The sequence below is a fragment of the Embiotoca jacksoni genome, unplaced genomic scaffold (assembly GCF_022577435.1).
Source record: "Embiotoca jacksoni isolate LCO1_2020_lvr unplaced genomic scaffold, fEmbJac1.0.p SCAF_1, whole genome shotgun sequence".
In the NCBI taxonomy this organism is placed as follows: Eukaryota; Metazoa; Chordata; class Actinopteri; family Embiotocidae; genus Embiotoca; species Embiotoca jacksoni.
In genome coordinates, this window is record NW_027185229.1 from 18,728,121 (window position 1) to 18,750,293 (window position 22,173).

Sequence of the window (22,173 nt, forward strand, 5' to 3'; positions counted from 1 at the left end):
GTTGAAATAAACCTCAAATTAAAGCTTAGGCTTGGCTCATTATTGTTGTGTCAAAACTTCCAAATGCTTACAAAGTGGACAGTATATCTGTGCAAGTATCTATTGGGAACAGCTTCCATTAATTAATTGCCTGTGGGTTTACATTACAACTAAGGTCAGTGCAAGGATGCCAAGTCCAGACGGCTGTAATTGATTCACACGTTTATTATGTGCAGATTAGGCAGAGTGCCAAGGATGTGCTACTGAGAATGTGGACAAGGCTATTCAGATTTCTAATACTGTCAAGAGCTGTATTTAAAAAAAAAAAAAAAACATAACCTCCCTGTCACTTGACCCTGGCATCATTCACTGTGCATGGGTTTGGTTTACATATGGTGAATAAGCCAGTGATTAAGAAAATTAATCTGGCTGCCTTAGACAATCTGAAAAGGAGATTTATATTTATGCTGGCAAATTATATTAAGGTGACCTGCAGGATTTATGATCGCTGGATAACTCAGTTTTCAATTCAATAAGTCAAAATGACTTATGTCCCTCTAAAGGCCCACCATCTAGTTTCCTCCAGTTCTTATGGGTGTGACGTCTGAGCAGACAATCAATGATCTCAAGCTGTTTTGACTCAAATTCGGCATCAGTCTACCAAAAGCTCTCAGCACTGAACCCTCACACACTTTAACTGACCTACTATAACCTGTGTCAAGTGTGTGAGTGCAGGAGGATGAGCGGATTGTAGGAATAATTTATGTGACATTCCTGTGGACATTAAAATTTGAGGCTAATATATCATGCTGTATTTTCTTTAAAGAAATATTCGGCCAATTTGGGAAATAGTGTTTTGAGATGGATGTTAACCATATCTACCATATGGATGTGGTAAATAAGATGCTGGAGCCAGGCCCGGCAAATAGGCGGGAAACAGTTTGCCTAGCTGGGCCAAAATGAAACTAAATTTGCAAACCAGCACCTTAAAAAGCTCACAAATAAATGTCAAATAAACGGCAATTTATTCTCCAAATACAAGAGTACAGTTTAACCAAATCATCATATATGAAAGTCATCATCATACCACCATATCAAGGAACTGAAAAAAAGCAACCAGTGTCCTCATGCACTTGCAGATTTTATAATGATAAAAGTCGTGGACTTACATGCATCAAAATCTTAACACTGGATAAACACAAAAATTGAGCCATAGTATCTACACAACACTGGCTGACCAGTGTAATCAGCAAAGTCCCTGATGATGACCACTGAGGAGCAAAATGCTACAGTGTCTAGTCCCTATTATAGATCTGTAGAAGGGATTGAACATCTGTTACAAACAACAGGATCTAGTCTGTGGAGAACTGGAAATCTACATTAATTCATACACAATGTCCCTCATGTCCTGGGGCACGGCACAATAATCCCACAAACTGCATGTGGCACCTGTTCAGAAGCTGCTACTGAAGCTTGTGAGTGAAATTTTAAAAGCCTTACTGATGAGTATAAATCAAGTACAATATGGCAACAAATACCTGTTCGGTGCTTATTACCATTCGGTGTTATACTCGTAGAGATGATAAAGGTAATAATGGTCTGTGATGAGCTCAGCTAGCTCACACAGAGATCAAACAGACGTTGTGTCAAAAAAACAAACAAGATAACTTGATGCTCTGGATCAAGATGCACCACATGTTGTGTCTAATGGTTGTGGTGAAAGACTTTACAACAAAACTGAATATGACACTGACACCGATGGTACCATCTGTCTGTTGCAAAGCAGTCGGTCAAACTCATTACCTTGTGCAATTTTGAGCAGTGACCTCAGGGTTCAGAGTGCCTGAGCTGCAGTAGGAGTCCTGAAAATCACTCTGGGATCAAACTCATCTCTATTCATAAACCACCACGACACACACGAGTGCATATGAATGTGTAGGCACACACACACACAGACGCACACACATCAAAAACCTGTTCATGACATCTAAGCGAAGGATAAATATAATTTCCTCTACCTATGAAACTCACTACAAGTCAGATACCGATAGCTTCTCTTATCATCTTCAGTCAACCATAGTGCATTTTCATTTACTGGATAATATGTCTGGTTCTTCCATTAATCCAAACACAAGAGCCAACGTCGATATTATTGTCCGTCAGTAATATTTGCCCTCAGATTAAGTAAGCCTCAGTCAGTCTGCTGAGCTACTAACATATGTAATACTGCACAGTGTTGGACCAAACACCACATGTACAACGCTTGTAGGAGATTAAAAGATCATCCATATGAACATGTCATATGTAGGTCAGCATTTACTTCTTATCTCAAGTGAAACAACAAATAAGACAGGGAAATGGAATAGATTTGAATAAATCAGCCAGCCCCAACAGTGAAGTGCGGCGTATATATATTAGGTGTTAAATAAGCCTCAGTCAGATCATAGTTCATAGTAAATAAGGAATATTTAAATTAAGAGTGATAATAACACAGTGTCGATGCACGTCAGCCAAAATAAAACCATTGTTCTCCATATCTTATCAAAGTACAGTAATATTAGTAAGCTAGTATTTTTATGACATACTTAAAGTAATCTATATATTTATTTTATTTTGTTGTATAATATTGGATTAATATTGGCATTATGTCACATTAACATGTAAACAGGATTGTAATGTTGAGTCTGGTTGAGATAGGCCTTATTCTACCTGATGATCTGTTTATCAGAAACTTAATCATTAGCTGTTTTGATTCTGGTAATTTGCATTCCTCAGTAACCTTTAAGTTGTCTAGTTCCAGCTTCTTAAATATCAATAATCTCTAGTTTTTGTTATCTTCTGCGATAATAAATTTGGTACATTTAGGTTTGGGTTGTTTGTCTGAGAAAACAATCAGTTTAAGACATCAGCATGGCTTCTGGGAATTTGAGTCCCTCTGTACTGACATTTTATAGACCAAAACTTAAGTGATGACTCAAGAACATAAACAGTGGATTAAACAATTGTGAAAGTAATCCTTAGTTGTAGCCCAACTTTGATTTTCAAAGGACTGAAAATATGTTTTGAATCAAAGTCTTAACTTGGAAATTACAAATTAGTCCAAAGTACAAGTTTTCCATCTGATTGGGGACTGAGTACAAGTGTAAAGAAACACACAAAACTACTGGTGTCTGAGGTGCATTACATAAGGTAAATGTAATTTAAACCTTAGCCTACTATTGTATATATCAATATAATTGTATATAATCATTTCCATGACAAACAAGGAGAGTTTCAGAAATTAATCAGTTTTGTTGTAACTCTAAAATTCCGCTTATATAATAAATACAGGCAAGCACACACATCTCCACATGTGAACCTACGCAACGCCTGCTCAAGCCACTTTTATGGCCTACACACCAACACACAAACGACTGTCTATCTCTTCCGTCTGTCACTCACCGGCCTTCCCCTCCTCCTTCTCGGACCTCATGTCCTCCTCGGCTCTGCTTGGCTCCACTGTCAACTGTGGTGTGAGCTCTCATAGCAGGTGAAAAAAACCCTGAAAACTCACAAACACACAGACCAGTGCACACACCATTCAAACTCCACACACAGCACTGCCACAGCCAGCCGCTCCCAGCCCTGCTCACTGTGGCTCCACCCAGGCAGGTTACCAGGAAGTTGTCCCCCTGAGAGCCACTCAGCTGCCTTTCCTCCTCCTTTTCTTTCTTCCTTTACTCTCCTTCTCTCCCGCTTTCTGTTCAGCGACACGCCCAGGGGCAGCTAGGACAACTTTCACCCACGCCTACTCCAGCTTTTCATCTTTCCCCCCTCTGAGCTGAGGAGGTGGGGGGAGGGGAATACAAACTGCACCTCAGGCTTCAGGTAACAAACCAGGTGAGTCAGTGGAGCTCTCACTCCACCTCATGGCCGAGAGCTAGCAGAAAACACTGTGTACAGTTACATTCACTTGCTGAATAGAGAACAATACACCCTCTGTACAAAAACTATGCACTCCCACTGAGCCCACAATGCCTTTGTAGCCTACGAGTTTATTTTACTTACTTCCTGAATGTGAATGTGCATTTTGTCCAGAGGAGTTAGGAATGCAAACCCTGGATGTCATGTAAACGCTGCATGTGTAAACATCTAAATACATGCCTTTAAAATTGGATCAGGGGCAGCGGTGAAGTAATCTGAAATTCATGCTTCAAACTAAACTCCTTTACCACTACGGACTGAGATTAGATCATCAATATGAACTCTCCCATGTTATCTTTAACTCTCCAGGGATTCAACTGCTCTTCTGCTCAGTGCTGACTAAGGACCAACTGTGTCATATAAGAGTAAATGTGATTAAAGCTGGTCCAGTTTGCCTCTCAGGGCTTTTTAGGCCTGAAACCCTCAGGCAGGTGGTTTGAAGTAGAGATAGGGTTGTTGCAAATTAATTAATTCAGCATCCAGCCCACCTATATAAACTTAAAATGGAATTTGTGGTTCATGACCACTTCAGTAACACAACTAAAGTGTCAGCCAAATGTGTTTGTGCTCGTGTGAGTGTTTGTGCGTCAGAGAAATTTGTGTTGCAGCAGTTCAGAGCAACCACAGCATTTGTCCTGTCTGTCAGAGGTTGACACGCAGCGTTTTAGTTCCGTCCAAAGATCAAACGTGGTGAAACCAGATACTTGTCACATCAGGCAATGGATCTGTCAATCACACATTAACATTTCAAGGATTACTGCCAGGTTTATTCCCTCTGACAGATCAGAGCTGAGACAAAAGATTGCAACGATAGTTATCCAATAAAGGAGGATCTTCATTATAAGATAATCCAGATGTTGCACATGCATGTTTTTCTCCACTGTCCATTACTATATTCTATCATAGACCCAAAATATTAGAGCTTAAATAATCAAATTATATCCTGCTGCTTTTTACATGTCTGAAGAACTACAGTACTTTATATGAATTGGAAATTTTGACCAAATTAAGCACTTCCTAATTCCAAAGTCATACTATAGCCTGCCTCTCAGCTACGCTGTTTTTTTATTCACAGTATTGCTTTTATCCTGACACCTCTTCAGTCTGAAATTTTCCACTCCTCAGTGTCCTTATTCTTCGGCTTAACTCCGTGTATCACTATGTCATTCATTTGCTTTGCTCTCATTGAAGCCAGAAGAAATCCTAAAAGCCTTCTCTTTCTACCCTCCATTGCTTATTGCTTTCCCTTCTCACAGCTGCTCACGGTTGACCTGTCACTCTGCATTATCAGTGCTGGAGAGTGCTGATAGAGAGTCAGGATGGAGCAGCATTAAAATATTAGCTAAGTTACAGAGAGAAGAGAAGGAAGGCTGAAAGCCCTGGTAGGCAGCGGTAGAAGAAGGAGAATGAGTAGCTGAGGCCACAACTGTTACCGCTCACTGTTGATGGAAATGACGTGAAGTTTGCCTAGCAGCCTTAAGCGTGCTCTGCCAGCTTCAAGAGGCTTGACCGAATGAAAATATTGGAATTACAATTACAGCGTAGGCTTTCTTGTTTGATATCAGAACAACAGAGAATAACAGCAGTCATTATGATTAGAAAAAAAAATTGACACAAGGCTTTTTAATTCCTTTTGTGATATGTATACGTATTGGTCATTTTGATTCACATGGGAGAAATTGAAAGAGACTATTATCCTAAGCTACACAAGGCTATCTATAAAACATTTTATTTTTTATACTGATGGCGGTGGTGGAAGAAGATAAGTGGTCAGCACATTACAATACAACTTTAGTGCAATTAAGTTAAATAAAGATCCACTCAGAATACAGCAGTTTGCAAAGTGAAATGGTTTTCTCTGGAAGTCAGTCATGTTTCACACCCTAATACCAGCTCATATGGGATGACAAAAGATGTTTTTTAGTTGCAACTAATCAAAGCCTGCAGTGAACAGAAAGGCCCTCATGTTCAGGTACTGAGTCGTGTTATCTGATTGCTCTCTCACTCTTAGTCTTCACAGGTCTTCAATGTTAACCTCCCAGTCGAGCTGACAGTTCTGTGTCGTTTTAACTGGCAGGATAAATCACCATGCTCACTTCCTGCTGTCACCAAGGCAACGCCTTGTACCTCGAAGCAACACCGTACCTTTGCCTAGCGAGCAGTCTGGAGTGCCAAAGTCCATCAGGCTCGATATCTCTGTCGGGTAGCACATGTCTGTCACCATCGTCTTCTGCCTGTGATGAACTGAAGTTTCTGCAGGAGAGAGGCAATAATCACAAGTGTGATTTTACTGAATAAAATGTTTCGTAAAAAGTTCTTATGTTTGGTCATCAAAACTTCTTGTTCTAAATGTGAGCTTCATACTAATTGATGATTAATTTTGACATGAGCTTGTTGCAAATATGAATCTTCCCACAAACAACTGCAATCGTGATCCACAGAGCAATATTAACACACAAATGTTATTAGTATTGATGCATGCTTTTTAAATTATTTTACAATTACAATGTTACATACCCTCCCCGAACCCCACCCCCTCCTCCACCTACACACACACACACACACACACACACACACACACACACACACACACACACACACTGTTTAATATATACATATTTTTTAAATCTTTCATATACCTTTCCCCTTTCCTTTCTGTCTTGTGAGGGTAGAAGACTCTAAGTCAGGGGTGTCAAACTCATTTTAGTTAAGGGGCCACATACTGCCCACTTTGATCTCAAGTGGGCCAGACCAGTAAAATCATAGCATAATAACGCATACATAACGACAATATTTCTCTTTGTTTAAATCATTGGTGAAGGTTTTTGGATGATAAACCCTGTTTTAAGGTCTTTCTACAATAAACTAGAAACATAAAGACCAAAAACTCAGACATCAGCCCACTGTTTATCTGCCCCGGCTCTCCTCTGCAGATTCCCTCGCTTTGTGACGCGTTTGACGTCAAACGTGTCACAAAGCGAGCAGCAAGCGCGGCTGCCTGTGGCACCGAGCGCTTCTTCCTCCGGAGCAGACGTCGCATTTACGCTGTTTTTGAAGCAATTACTGGATCGATTAAAAAAAAAATAACAAAACGTTTGTACTCATAAACCTCCATATTCTCATAGAAATGCAATTTATGTCTTTCTGTAATTTTCACACTTAGCAAAGTCATCCGGCGGGCCGAGCTGGACCCCCTGGCGGGCCTGATCCGGCCCGCGGGCCGTATGTTTGACACCCCTGCTCTAAGTGCTCCAAACATCGACAGATTCACCTAATTACACTGATCAAGGACTCTTTTGAGCTGCAATACAGATTTTCTCTCCTCCTCTTATTATTTCGTCACTGAGGACAAGAAAAAAATGGATTGATGGAGCATATATTTATTTTTAAATCAAGATCCCCTTGTCCACTGACTCTACTCCGCTTACTTTTATAAATGTAAGTACTTAAAAAACAAAATGACTGATTATTAGAGGCAGCAATCTGCTCTTTGTATCTCCACTTAGAGAGTGGTTTTGTAGAGCAGGCACCGTAGCATTATAACAGCATTGACTTCGTTCTGAAGTGGGCTTCAGATCCCGCTATTGATCTGAGATCTTAAAACTGAGAGTAATTCTGCTGATCTTATACATCCTCTGAAGCTGCAAATGTCGGTTTTTATGCCAGATAAAGGTGTGAAGCCCCTCCTGTGTACATGCAAATTCAGTTTTTAAATTAAAGTGTTTTCTAGTTTAACCATAACCCTCATCCATGAATACTGCAATAAGCGTCTGCCCTCAGGTGCCTTTTGAGCAGTACCATCTGCACAACCACTCTTCCTCAACAATGATCTCACTCTTCTCTCCTAATCTGCATATTTTGACAGTTGCAATTTCACAACCGCATGGTATTTATCTAGATTACTGACCTTCCCTGTCCTTCTGCCCCTCCTCCGTCCTCCTGACCTGCCAATAACTGTTTAGGTGTTGTTAAGCTGACCTTTTCTTTGGTCCTTAATATGGAGATTGGACAGCAGGCAGACTCATGCCCAGCCACTCTAAGTCCTCTTTACTTAGCACCAACAATAATGAGAGAGAAAGAGAGGGAGAGCGAGAGCGAGAGTGAGAGAGAGAGAGCGAGAGAGAGAGAGAGAGAGAGAGAGAGAGAGAGAGAGAGAGAGAGAGAGAGAGCGAAAGACAGAGAGGATGAAGCTGCTAGCCGTGAGACAAATTCACAATCTATGCCAGCGCTTAGTTAAAGGTGTCGGCTCTTTGTACACTTCAAAATATAGCTGTCAAATACATAAATTTACAGGCCTACTATTTAGACGTCTTCTCCATGTGTGTGATTTGCGTCATGAATATGCTTCAGATTCTGTCTCAACTCATCTCAACATATTTTGGGTGTATGAGGTTTTCACTGGGTTAAGTGACCTCCCATTCCCTGGGGGCTTTGATTAGCCACAGTCCATTGTTTTTCAAGAGGGAAACACCCTGTAATTGTGTCAGTGCTGTGAATGTGCACTGAAGAGAGCAGTATATCAAACCATATCATTTCTGCCTGGTTGGACATCAACTGTAAGAGGTTAAAGGTTATGGAAATGATGAGACCAAGATGTGCAGGTCTCCTGAACAAACAGACAAAGCAGGGCAGACTACTCATAGTGACTTTAAACTGTAATATCTTCCAGAGTTTCTGTTTTCCTCCCTCACATCTCTCAGTAAAATATCGTCTGTGAAAATAGGACATAATTATTGGCCTCTAGTTTGGAAAAATCATATCAAATAGCAATTATAGTTAAAGTCAGCAGAAAACAAATACTTTTTGCAGTCAAAGTCACAAAAGACTCACGTTTTTTTTTTTTTAAAGTTACTTTTACATTTACTTGCATTTATTCTTTAAAGAAATAAAGAAGATATTGCTGCCAAATTCTGAGAAGTCTCTATTACCTCCAAACCTCGGAAGGAGAGCGCTAATGTTGGGTCTTTTACTCACAGTTGACACAGTTCTCTGCTTGTTTTAGCTTCTCTCCCTTTCTCTAGGTGAGTCAAATACATGTACTTTAAACTGATAATTTAAATACTGTTAAAGGAGCAGTGCGTTGGATTTAGTGGCATCTATCAGTGAAGTTGCACATTGCAACCAACTGAACACTTCTCATTTTCCCGTTCTAAACATGTAAGAAAATCCCAGTGGCTGTGAAACTTGTGCAAAACATGAAAAATACTCTCTAGAACCAGTGTTTGGTTTGTCCCTTTTGGCCTACTGTAGAGATATGGTGGTATGGTGGGCTTTTTGAAGAGGACCAGCTCCTTATGTTGATATGAAGGGCTCATTCTAAGGACAACAAAACACAACAATTCTTAGTTTTGTGTGATTCTCCACTAATGAAAACATATCAAACATCATGAATATTATACTCCATTTTTGCTTAAGGATCCCCCAAAAATCCTACACACAGGTCCTTTAAATGGGAATCTCTATCAAAGTGGACTATTAAATGGAATACCTTGAAAATATGGTATATTAGTGTGTGTGTGTGTGTAACGAAGAAAACTCACTTTGTAATACTGGTTGTCTGATCTGATCTTATTTCTCCATCAGAAAGGATGACCTACTTTTATTTAAAGGGCTCTGCACACGCGCACATACAGACACAAACACACATACACACACACACACACACACACACACACACACACACACACACACAGACACAAACACACATACACACACACACACACACACACACACACACACACACACACACAAAGTGTTGCCACTTGCTGCTAGTTACACCTCTACTGCGATTGGCGTTGGCACGACACTGAAACTTGACGAGGTCAACAAACTACACAAATCCAAGGGCCTTTTCAAAGCAGACATCTTGACTTGTTGTTGTAGTAACGCAGATGTTACTAATGGCATTATCAATAGCTCCATTCGGTGGTTCAAGTGTCTCATTTAACTTCGGCGGTGGGAGTATGTGCCAGCATGCACATTACCAGGACCCTGAAACTGAAGCAGCTGAAGCAGCTACAATCATGATCGATCGACACCTGTGAATTTCTTACTGTGACACGTTAACATGACTTAAATATATGAATGTGGGAGTACAAGAGATGTAAGGCATTTAAAGCACATTCACTATCTGTATTTTTTACTTGATTGTATAACCTAGTTGATGCTACAGATAGTCCAACCTGACAGTTTTTTTTTAACTGACAGAACGAGTCACCTCATTCGATAGAATGATCTATGCAGATTTTGAAACACTTTATTGCATTGGTAGATTATGAGAGGGAGGATGGGGATGCAATTTTAACAAACTTGCTTATGAAAGGTGACCGACAGCACCACTATATGAAAACATAATTCAAAAAACATTTTGATTGGTTATATGCAAACAAGTTCTTCATCTAGAGATGAATTGTCACCTCATTGTTTACCTTTTGGTAAAGCATTATTTTCCTCCAAAGGGAAAACAAGATATCTCATTCACCAAGCAAACCTATATTATAAATGTGCATTTTTTTTTTAAATTTAAGTTGAACTCAAAAGTGGTGATACATCTTTTAAAAATTAAAGCGACTTCTTTGCCAACGACAGGGTAAGAACAGAAAAACACAGCCTTGATAAAATCACAGGGGAAAACACTGACTAGTTATAGTATTAATGAGAATGTGCAGAGAGTGTGTGCCTGTGGAAACACCTCGGAGGTGTGGAAGGAAGTCAAAGAAGCTATTCGAACATCTGACACAACTTTCTCTCCTAACTAAGGATGCAAACAACATGTATGGTGCATGATCGAAAGAGGAGACAAGCATTCGGCGGGAGCCAGAGTAGGTATTCAAACAGAAAATAGGAGACAAGTATCTTTGGTGTGCAGACGGCTCATCTTTGCCCACCCTCAGCCAACCTTTAATTACGCTGGCATTGAGTCCATCATGCGGCAGACACATTCATTCCTGTATCACTCATCTCAGCGGAGAGGAAGAGAACATTACCACGCTACTGGGGAGTCACAAAGCCCTAAAACGAAGTCCTGCTGAGCTCAATAACACAGCTGCATGTGTTGTGTCATTGTGAGACACTGACACAAACATGTAGAGACACCACTTACAATAATTCATAATGACTGGACACACTGTGTTATTACCAGGTCGTCCATTGTGTGTAAAGGAGTGGGCTAACTTCAAGAGCTGACACACCGATCAGAGTAGATCCTACAGAACAGATGTTCATTGTAATGTTTAGTGTTTCCAAATATTCTAAAGCACTGAAAGGTTGTTGGTCTTTGTCGGGACAGGTTAGCTAACAGGCTTAATAGGAGTTGTGGTGCAGATTAAAGTACAATGATTTACTGCCTCTTCATAAACACTGAGGGGGAATTCCACACTAAATGCTTATTTGTGCTTTGTCCATGTACTTTACAGAGAGAAATGAGAAAAAGGAAAGTATTAGAACAACTGTAGTGTTTAAATCTTTAAATAATGAGAAACATAGCAAAGAAAATTATGTTGAAGTTGTCCGATGGAGCTGAGATGTTTTATGGTAAAATCCCTCTGTCATAATCACAAAATGTCCAGCCCTGAATGATTTAACCATTTCCTTCGGTACACAGTAATTATTACTCACTGGCATTAGAATAACCAGAGTTAAAAATTCTATTACTTCCTCTCATGTATTTAAATTGACGCAACATAATGTGAGAAGGATTTGAAAGACTATTTAAATGGATTTTCACAGCTGTGCAGGCTGTAATAAATTAACAAAGCTAAATGATGTGAAGCCTTTTGGGTTTCTAACCTTTGGCACAACATAGAGCCAGACAGACCCTGCCTGGTTACATAAGACAACGAGATTGAGGTGGGTTGAGATATTTAGTGTTTGAATATCTCACAAGGGAGACTGCTCATCCTTGACCTCAATGCTCACAGGTCACTTCTGGTATTATCAGGCACAGACACATGGAGCTCATCCAAATCCCAGTGTACAGAGCGCTGACATGACTCTCCCACAGCACTGTGCATTGCCACTGTTAGGTACCATTAACAGCCTAGTAGAATCTACGCAGGCTTGTAAACATGTCAAATAGTTATTTGACAAACAGCAGTGAATCACTTTGGAGGAGAGCTGACTTTGTATTCAACACAGGATTTACATTATAATAAAAGCAACTCAAGAAATTCTCCCTGGGGACAGATTGAAATTGAAACTACATGCTATACATTGAAAGTTGAGCTGTCACTTCTCTATTATACAACCCAATCATGCAGCCAAAACACTGAAGCAAAATGTCATTCCTCTAACATTTTACTTTGCCTGGAGCTAAAAATTGACTGTCTATTAATCTGTGTTTATAATCATCCATGACACAGTGAATCAATACTCCTGGCGCTCATATAACATAAGCCTGAAAGGCTGCTCCAAGGCTGCTGTGATCCATAGCCTCTGGATGCTGTCTGTGTGCTGCCATTAGGAGCACAACAACAGCCTGCCCTGAGGAAACACGGGCGAAAAAAGCCCCCACAGGGACACATCCATTACATCAATGAGGAGAAATTGCGTGAGGAAGATGAGTGTCCAGGGTTGTGCCTGGCGCTGCTCAGCTTAGAAGTCTGCAGGTTTGTTGCATTTCTCTCTCTCTAATGATGTCAGTGTGCAAGGACACATTTAAGGAAGGGTTTTAAGAAGCTACCTGCACAGAGATAAAGCATGCTAACAGGTACCCTTAAACTGTGTTCAGTAGTGTTGAACTGTAAATGCTAAATTTCCATTGCAGCACTTCAGGGTGGGAGGTAGAAAGATATATTTCAAGACATTTTTACATACCGTTCATTAGCTGTTGCTGTGCCTTTAATATCTCAGGATATATGAGGCCATTGTGGTTAAGTAATATAGTTTCATGGCTTTATCAATGTGATAATGTTTCATGATCTGTTAGTTATCTAATTCACTGCATCAGATAAAACAGACATTATCATCTGGTTATTATTAATCCATGACTAAGAAAATGAATGCCGCTTTTGCTTAAAGAAAAAAAAAATCTAAACCCTGCTGTTTTCTTTTTATTATCCTTTCTTTTCCTCCTAAAGTAAACTCAATTGATTATAAATAAAATTTACAACATGACAATATACAGTATATAAAGTAAAAAAATAAAAAAATAATAATAATAACGGGTTTTTATCCACATCACATAGTCCAAGTCATAAATATAAATTTGATTGTCAATTTTATATTGATTTATTTGAGGGGATGGGGGTGGGAGGCAATGTGTTTATTTAATAATAAAATGAGGGGGAAGAGAGCAGAGGAATGAAATGCAGTAAAGGTCAGCATGTCCCAGTAATCACACCGAGCATTCACTGCTCAGAGCATATGCACCCATACAATATAAAGTACACCCCAACCACTCAGCTATTGTGGGAAATTCATTATCTCAACAATAAAAACCATAACTTCTTTGGTCAGTATTTCTTGTGAGTAGTCAGAGAAACTTTTGAGTGAGTATCCTTTGAGTTACTTATTCAGTATTACAAGCCACACCTGCTCAAAGCAATAGCAATATCTCAGAGCTCAATCCTGTGATTAAACTGAGCAACGTTGTTATGTCAAAGTCAAAACAGCTGAAGGGTTAAAGAGAGCAGAAACTACCTCAGTTCATTATTCATGACAACGCCATCAGGAAAACAAGGTTATGGGTTGATGCCTAACCTCGGAGTCACCGGGATGATATAGTCAAACATCATATCACACTAACTGATATGATCTTCTCTGCTGGCTGATGAATAATCAAAGTGGTGCTGACCTGCCAAAGTGAAATAGCAAGAGACCAGAGCTTAACGATAAGCTATCCATGCACAGTTATAAGAAAACAAAAATCACATCATCCTTCATGCTGGCTACCTTATAGATGTAGACATAGGACAGATGTAGGACAGTCCACCAAACATTTGAAATCCTTATGATTGGTGGCTCAACTGGTGAAAAATGTGGAGTCGATTATGGTTCAGATAATAAATGTGTCTGTAACTCTGGTGGATTAGCTCCCGTCAGTAGGATGCTATTTAATCCAACGCGGCCTCCTCGAACAGCAGCACAAAGAGCTCAAGGTTCAGTTGGATTAGCCAGCGTCTGACATGGGTCACAGTGGTGGAGAACAAATTCCAAACTGCTGGTTTTCACAGTCTAACTATATATATTAGCGAATTCTCATGTAAAGAAGATATTTTGATAGCATCTCTAAAATGTCATAAATGACTCAGTATCCACACATTTACAAGTTAAAAGCACATGGACACAATATACTGCATGTATGAAGACAAGAACAAAATGCATGGAGTTACACAAACAAAAAAACAAAAAAACTCTCCTACTTACACACACATGTAAGCTTGTGTACATACATGCACACAGACTGTATGGCTCATCTGCTTGATCTTTGGGTCACAGCTGATCATTGCAGGGCACAGTCTGCCCTGCCATAACCCATGGGCTTTGCCGGACTAGGAAAGCTAGATGAGGACGGATTTAAAGCGTAGATTAAGCAGGAATATCTGCCTGGAAGAAATCCAGCCCTGACACAACAAAAAAGAAAATCCTCCAACTCCTTGTGCCAATGCTGTTCCTGCCTATAGTAAAAAGCTCTGATGACAGAAACAGGAAGGCCCGGCTCAGCTCAGGGACATTTGGAAAGTATGAGACATTTTGCTGACCTCTATCCCCTTTTAGGCCTGAGAATTGATTAACACTCTTTTCACAGATGCCAGTCCTGCCACACCTATCCCGGCTGCCTCTGCAGGCTCCCCGAGGCACCTTCTCTTTGGATAGCAGGACTGGGACAGAGGTCAAAGTAGGCATCATCTGTCTTAAGAAAGTCTTTGTTGTTAAGGTTAATTAACTGTTTGTGAGGTCAGGAAGGGTTCACAAGGAAAGAGTGATAATTTTAAAAAACCTGACAGTAATTAAAGAATGAAGTGCTGCAGAGGGAGAGCAGAGCTCCTTATCCAGGGGAAACCTTCACTACTCATCAAGCTGCATAATACAACACAGTAACACAACTCTTGGAGTCAGTGGTGGGCGTAACACACACAGAGGTTTTCTGCTGGAGCTGCTATGTAATAACTATAGTAAAAGATGCATAGTTTGAAATGCTGAACAAGAAAGAAGTTACTGTAGGTAAAGGTGTAAATAATAGAACTGAGACTACTATGTTCACCGGGCCTCCACAAGCCAGCTAATGATGGAAGGGCAGGATTCACCCACGCAGGAACCCATACTGTCAACTCCGTTAGGCCAACATACTGTCTTCAAACTGAATTGAATATAATCTGCAATGTACAACAGCTCAATACTGCAAAGCTTAACTCAAGCTATATATATGCCTGCTGGAGTGAAAATAACAGTCAACTCCGACGGCAGCACGTTTTATTGATTTTAAAAGATATAAGCTATTGTGGTGTGACATATCTTGCTCTTGTTATAAATGAGGCTTGCCCGCTACAGTTGCCATGACTGTCTATTACAGTTGCTAATTGCGGGAGAAAAGCAGAGAGAAAACAAAGCCATGCTGTGCTGCTGGCATCAAGCAAAATATGAAAAAAAAAGTCACAAGTGCTCATCTTGGAACCGACAACAAAGTCTCGAGCTATTAGTCAAAAATGTGTTCTCTTGCTGTGATGATACTCAAACTGGCAAGCACACACAGTCTGACAGATGTGAAAAATTTGTATTTATATAAAAAAAAAAAAAAATTCTAGCAGATCTGCCATCTCTGACTGTAATACTGTAATTTCCATGTAAAATGATGAATTTACTAGCTAAAACTACTGATATCAAATCTAAGTGATTCCTTAAAACTTCCCCGATTGCATTTTTACTCCAGCAGGGGTTATGAATATATGAATGTCTGATGCAGTTGTACTTTATTCTTCTTGAATTCATCTTATTTGTGAAATAAATGTCTAGGACAAGGAAACAAAGAAAACAACAACAACAAAAAAAGCAAATTCCTGTGGTTTGGCGATTTACCACAAATTTATGTTGCATGGAATGGACTCGTTTTATCAGCACATTGGTGATCAACTGGATTGAGGTCTGGGGACGCATTATCCCGCTGATAAGGGAATAATGTTACCATGAAAGGGTGTACGTGGTCTGCAACAATGTTCAGGTGGTACGTGTCAAAGTAACGTCCATAAGGTTCCCAGCAGAACGTTGCCCAGAGCATCACACTTGCCTCCGTCAGCTTGTCTTCTGCTTGTAGCGCTTTCTTGTTGCCACCTCGTTCCCAAGTAAACGACGCACATGCACGCGGCCGTCCACATGGTGTAAAAGAAAACATGATTTGTCAGTAGAGGCCATTTTCTTCCATTGCTCAATGGTCTGGCTCTGACGCTGACCTTCCCACAGCAGGTATTTTGAGCAGGGGACAGGGGTCAGCGTGGGCACTCTGACTGGGCTTCAACCCCATAGACAGCAAGCTGCAATGCACTGTGTTTCTATCAAAGGGTCACAGGGTTTTCTGCAAATTGTGCCGATTGTCTGCTTTCAACACATTAACCTCAACAAGTGACTGTTCACCTGATGCCTATATGTTACAAGTGCCATTGTAACAGCTCAACCCCCTGTTATTTACTTCACCTGTCAGTGTTTTTGTTGTTGTTGTTCTGGCTGATCATTAAATAAAATTGACTTGACTTAAAGGACATTTTCAACTCTTTCTCACGGTGATAATCAGGTGCCCTGTACAGTCCATCCGGAAAGTATTCACAGCGCTTCACTTTTTACACATTTTGTTATGTTACAGCCTTATTCCAAAATGGATTAAATTCATTTTTTTCCTCAAAATTCTGCACGCAATATCCCATAATGACAAAGTGAAAATAGTTTGTTTAAAATTTTTGCAAATCTATTAAAAATAAAGAATGAAAATATAACATGTACATAAGTATTCACAGCCTTTGCTCAATACTTTGTTGAAGCACCTTTGGCAGAAATTACAGCCTCAAGTCTTTTTGAGTATGATGCTAAAAGCTTGGCACACCTATTCTTGGGCAGTTTCTCCCATTCTTGTTTGCAGGACCTCTCAAGCTCCATCAGGTTGGATGGGGAGCGTCGGTGCACAGCCATTTTCAGATCTCTCCAGAGATGTTTAAATGGTTTCAAGTCTGGGCTCTGGCTGGGCCTCTCAAAGACATTCACAGAGTTGTCCCGAAGCCATTCCTTTGTTATCTTGGCTGTGTGCTTCGGGTCGTTTTCCTGTTGGAAGATTAACCTTCGCCCCAGTCTGAGGTCCAGAGCGCTCTGGAGCAGGTTTTCATCAAGGATGTCTCTGTACATTGCTGCATTCATCTTTCCCTCGACTCTGACTAGTCTCCCAGTTCCTGCCGCTGAAAAACATCCCCACAGCATGATGCTGCCACCACCATGCTTCACCGTAGAGATGGTATTGGCCAGGTGATGAGCGGTGCCTGGTTTCCTCCAAACATGATGCTTGGCATTCAGGCCAAAGAGTTCAATCTTTGTTTCATCAGACCAGAGAATGCAGTTTCTCATGGTCTGACAGTCCTTCAGGTGCCTTTTGGTAAACTCCAGGTGGGCTGTCATGAGCCTTTTACTGAGGAGTGGCTTCCGTCTGGCCACTCTACCATACAGGCCTGCTTGGTGGAGTGCTGCAGAGATGGTTGTCCTTCTGGAAGGTTCTCCTCTCTTCACAGAGCAACGTTGGAGCTCTGTCAGAGTGACCATCGGGTTCTTGGTCACCTCCTTGACTAAGGCACTTCTCCCCTGATCGCTCAGTTTGGCCGGGCGGCCAACTCTAGGAAGAGTCCTGGTGGTTCCAAACTTCTTCCATTTACGGATGATGGAGGCCACTGTGCTCATTGGGACCTTCAAAGCTGCAGACATTTTTCTGTACCCTTCCCCAGATCTGTGCCTCAATACAATCCTGTCTCAGAGGTCTACAGACAATTCCTTGAACTTGGGCTTGGTTTGTGCTCTGACATGCATTGTCAACTGTGGGACCTTATATGGACAGTGTGTGTCTTTCCAAATCATGTCCAATCAACTGAATTTACCACAGGTGGACTCCAATCAAGTTGTAGAAACATCTCAAGGATGATCAGTGGAAACAGGATGCACCTGAGCTCAATTTTGAGTGTAATGGCAAAGTCTGTGAATACTTATGTACATGTGATTTTTTTAGTTTTTGATTTTTAATAGATTTGCAAAAATTTCAAAAAAATGTATTTCATGTTGTCATTATGGGGTATTGTGTGTAGAATTTTGAGGGAAAAAATGAATTTAATCCATTTTGGAATAAGGCTGTAATATAACAAAATGTGGAAAAAGTGAAGCGCTGTGAATACTTTCCGGATGCACTGTACATGTTAAAAGAGGCTTTGCCTGCGGTAATCAGTCCTCCTATTCATACAGAATATGAATCCGTTTCTTTCTAATGTGTAGGTGATGGGGGACAAATCCAGAGTCAAACATTTTCTAAAACCACAAACCAAATTTGTGACTTTGGCAGTCTGGCAAGTAGATATCTTCTAATTGTACAACCTTTTAACAATAAGATTCCCTCTTTGTTCTTCCCCAGGCAGCTTGTCCCTGTTCCTGTGGTGAAAGGACCATAACAAAAATTGGAAATTAGGTACTATATATAATATACTACTATATATTAGGTAATATCCCAGAAGAAACACCAACAATTAGAGCAGGAATCCTTTAACCTATTCCACTTGAACTACATAATAAATGTTGATAGAAAAGGGACATATGAGTGTGAACGATACAAATAGAAAAACAAACTTGGAGGATGAAATATGTTACACAGAATTATATTCTTCTGGTGTGGTGATGAATCACCCATCTTGGAGGTGAGTTTTACAGTAATAGTGAATGAAAAATGTAATGAAAAATGACCCTGTAAGCTACACACACACACACACACACACACCATGACTTCTACTCACAGCAAATGTTACAATAGATGCTCAAGTCTTTAAGGCCACTGCCTTCTTTCTGCAGTACCTTACAGTTCAATAAGAGCCTGAATCAGCTTTTCACTCAGCAGTATGCACCGCTCAGAATGACTAATGCCTCAGCGCAGGCCCAATCTCGAGAAGGGAGTTTACCACTTACTCCTTTTCTTCCATATCAAAGAACTGCAAAGAGAGGAGTTCCTGTATAGCAGAGCATCCACACTTAAAATGTAACCACCCTCTCCTCTCTGTCATAGCTGCAGTCTACATGAGACTGTAATTAGTTGGATGTCAGTGGAAGTGGTAATTAGCATCCCTGCTAAGTTTTACAACTTAACCACAGTGCTTCATGCACATGTCATGCACACCACAAACTGGGTCGCTCTTCTCGACACAGTGCGCTTCACAAATCTACCAATTACTGAAAATGTACATACCTGCAGCTGCAGTGTAAACATTTGTTAATTTATAAGGATGGTCTCTAGTAAGTGTCGGAGAGTTTGTTAAAAGAAATAATGTTCTCATTATCCTTACAAACTTCTCCCACTTCATGTTAGATGAATTAGATATGGCAGATTTTATGTGATAACCCTAACTTTGGAAAAGCATATCCTAAGGTATCCATCCATATACTGTGGAGCAAACTGTGAATGTTAATCCAACAATTACCCTTAGGTAGATTCTCTTCCTCCTCCCCTCTCATCTTAGCCTTCTCAACAAGTTTATGTAAGTAAGTATATTAAATATAGCACCTTTCACAGACGAATGACACATAACAGAAATAACAGCAGAATACAACAAGATTAAAAGCAACCTAAAATCACAGTAGACAACAACAGACCACTGAAATTAAAGCACTAGATATCAAGAGGTGAGACAAAGATCAATCTGAAAAGACATGTCTTAAGACGTCTTTTGAAGGCGTCAACTGACACTGCCAAACGTAGATCGAGGAGAAGAGCCTTCCATTATGACACAGACTGAGATCAAGATCCATTACAAAGAGTGTGATAAGCAACAAACGTACATAATCATCAGACGCCTATGGAGGCGCCTTCATTCATGTGTGCTTGATATACATGCGTTACATTGTGTCCGTTGTCAATTACTGTTGCAGGGTTTATTATTCCAGTGTTGATATTAGTATTGAAGTAGCATTAATTGCAGCACAGTAGTTCAACAGGATACATAGGAGAGACATGAGTAAGTCTTGTATTTATATGATATCCTTATTTTAATGTAAACTTACAGGCCCTGCACATCCACGTAAACCCACTTGTTTTGACTGATCAGACTGATTAGTTTGGTGGAACTTTGCTGTCCCCCCATATGGATCAATTTTAGAAATTGTGTCGCTGTTTCACAATTTTTTCAAGCTACTGCAGTATACTGATTCATTGATATCAAGGAACACGTCTTCTATAACATACTAGCAGGGCAATTCTTCAGTATTTTATCATAATCTACTCTGCAGTCCTTGATTCTGAGTCATTAAATGAATACTCGTAAACTAACTACACATTATGCCGTAGGTACTTCCTTCTTGCTTTCCTTCAACATTCCTTAGTAAATACTGTGTGACTTGTCGTAAAGTATTTAACACATAAACAGTTCAATTAAATGGCATCTGCATGTAAGGGAATTCTAATTCAATGTTTGCTAATACAATTTAGTGAATAATGGTGTGGAAACAGAAACCTCATTTGGGAGAGAGGCCGACTTTCACCAGCAGCAGAGGAATGTGAGGAGAAAAACAATTTACAGAGATAGTATATGTCAGTGGTGAGAGATGAAAATGTGAAAAAAAAAAGAAATAATCTAACGTGAAACTTTTACGTCCGAGTTGAAAGAATTCATCTCATGAAACTATGTCTTTTTGGAAGACAGAACAACCTCCTCAGCAATGGTCCGAAAAACAGTGTGATGCAAGCTGTTGTTGAAGGTTTCTGTTCCAAAAGCAGATACGTCCATTGTTTGCTGTTTATGAAATAAGGACAATGTGGTTTGTTAGAGATGTGCTGTTGTATCATTATTGTGGTGCCATTCACAGTGGTATTCAAGTTTACAGACAAGCATCTTTTTATCCTCACTTTATTTGTTCGCCTGCACTGCAGGCTGCAATGATAATTACTGATAAGAAGCAAAGCAAGCAGGCTCCTCCACCTTCACTTGTCCAGGAAGCTGACCTTTTGTGTGAGAGAGTATATTGAAAATGCAGACAATAGCCTACTGCCGTAGTGGTCCACTGAGTGATTGATGTCATCTCATTAGCTACAGGAGTTGAAACTGCTGAGAGCAACACAGTCTGTCTTTCTGCGTTTGTCAGTGTGCACACTCTTTACCCGCTCTCCTTTTCATGTCGCTACCAGCGCTGCAATAGTGCAATGAGTCCAACAGCCACTCCACTCCTTCTCTGCCCTCTCTCTGCCTGCACCCTCCTTCATCAATCAACCTCTTCTCCAAGTTTTAAAGCCCCCAAGTCCCTCAACTCATCTAGTTCTTTCTCATAGGATTTTTCTCCTCATGATTATTAAGATTCCTCTCCTATCTCTGTACTGTAACTCCTGCAGTGATAGATATTCTCTCTCTCTCAGTCTGTCACTGTTTCTTCCTACGCCTTTAATGCCCCTCCACTATCTCCCTCCTTTTGGTTCCGCATCACTGATCACCGTTCGTTCGATCCACTGAGGCTTTTTCTCAAGAGGGTAACTGCAGTAATAAGACCAGAGAGGTTTGGAGATGTGCTTTGCTGGCGCCCTGCAAAGCAGGCTGTAACAGAGGGCCATAAAGTCAGGAATAATTTAACAGAGTCAAACAGGAAGAGCACGAAGACAATGAGAAAGTCTATGAATTCAACTTTTTACAAGAAGAATTATAAACGTTCACTTTGTTTTCCTCATAATTTGTGCATCTGCTTAGTGAGACCACTGTGGAGTATCAGCATTGTAAAATCACTGTTGCTGTAAATAAAACAACTGTTTAACGTTCCTGTGTCTCCTCGAGGCACTGCACTCTTAGGAGACAGAGTTGGATTGACTGGAGACCTTCATCAGTTTCCTCTTCCTCCGCTGTGTTGTCTCATTATTTAATGAACAGTCAGCTCATATTCTTACGCCACTGTTTTGCTTCCTATTTGCACCATATTTCTGGAGGCAGACCTCCCAAGACATTCCTGAGAACCTGGCCAACCTCATACAGTAATCTTTTTTTCACTTTTAAAGAGCCAAAGAAAGTTGCTATTTTCAAAACTAGAGATCAT

At 40.3% G+C, this 22,173-nt stretch overlaps 1 protein-coding gene across 7 annotated transcripts in view; it reads right to left on the reverse strand.

Annotated features, from left to right (window-relative positions):
• The window catches only part of kaznb (kazrin, periplakin interacting protein b), a 115,944-nt gene that overhangs the window by 24,442 nt on the left and 69,329 nt on the right, over positions 1 to 22,173 (reverse strand). For 6 of the 7 annotated variants that reach the window (XM_069145575.1, XM_069145582.1, XM_069145598.1 and 3 more), the window contains one exon: positions 6,088 to 6,195. In XM_069145575.1, the coding sequence (XP_069001676.1) occupies positions 6,088 to 6,195 (108 nt within the window). Of the gene's footprint in view, positions 1 to 3,420; positions 3,715 to 6,087; positions 6,196 to 22,173 lie in introns of those variants that run through there. The other variant, XM_069145605.1, reaches the window with a different exon arrangement.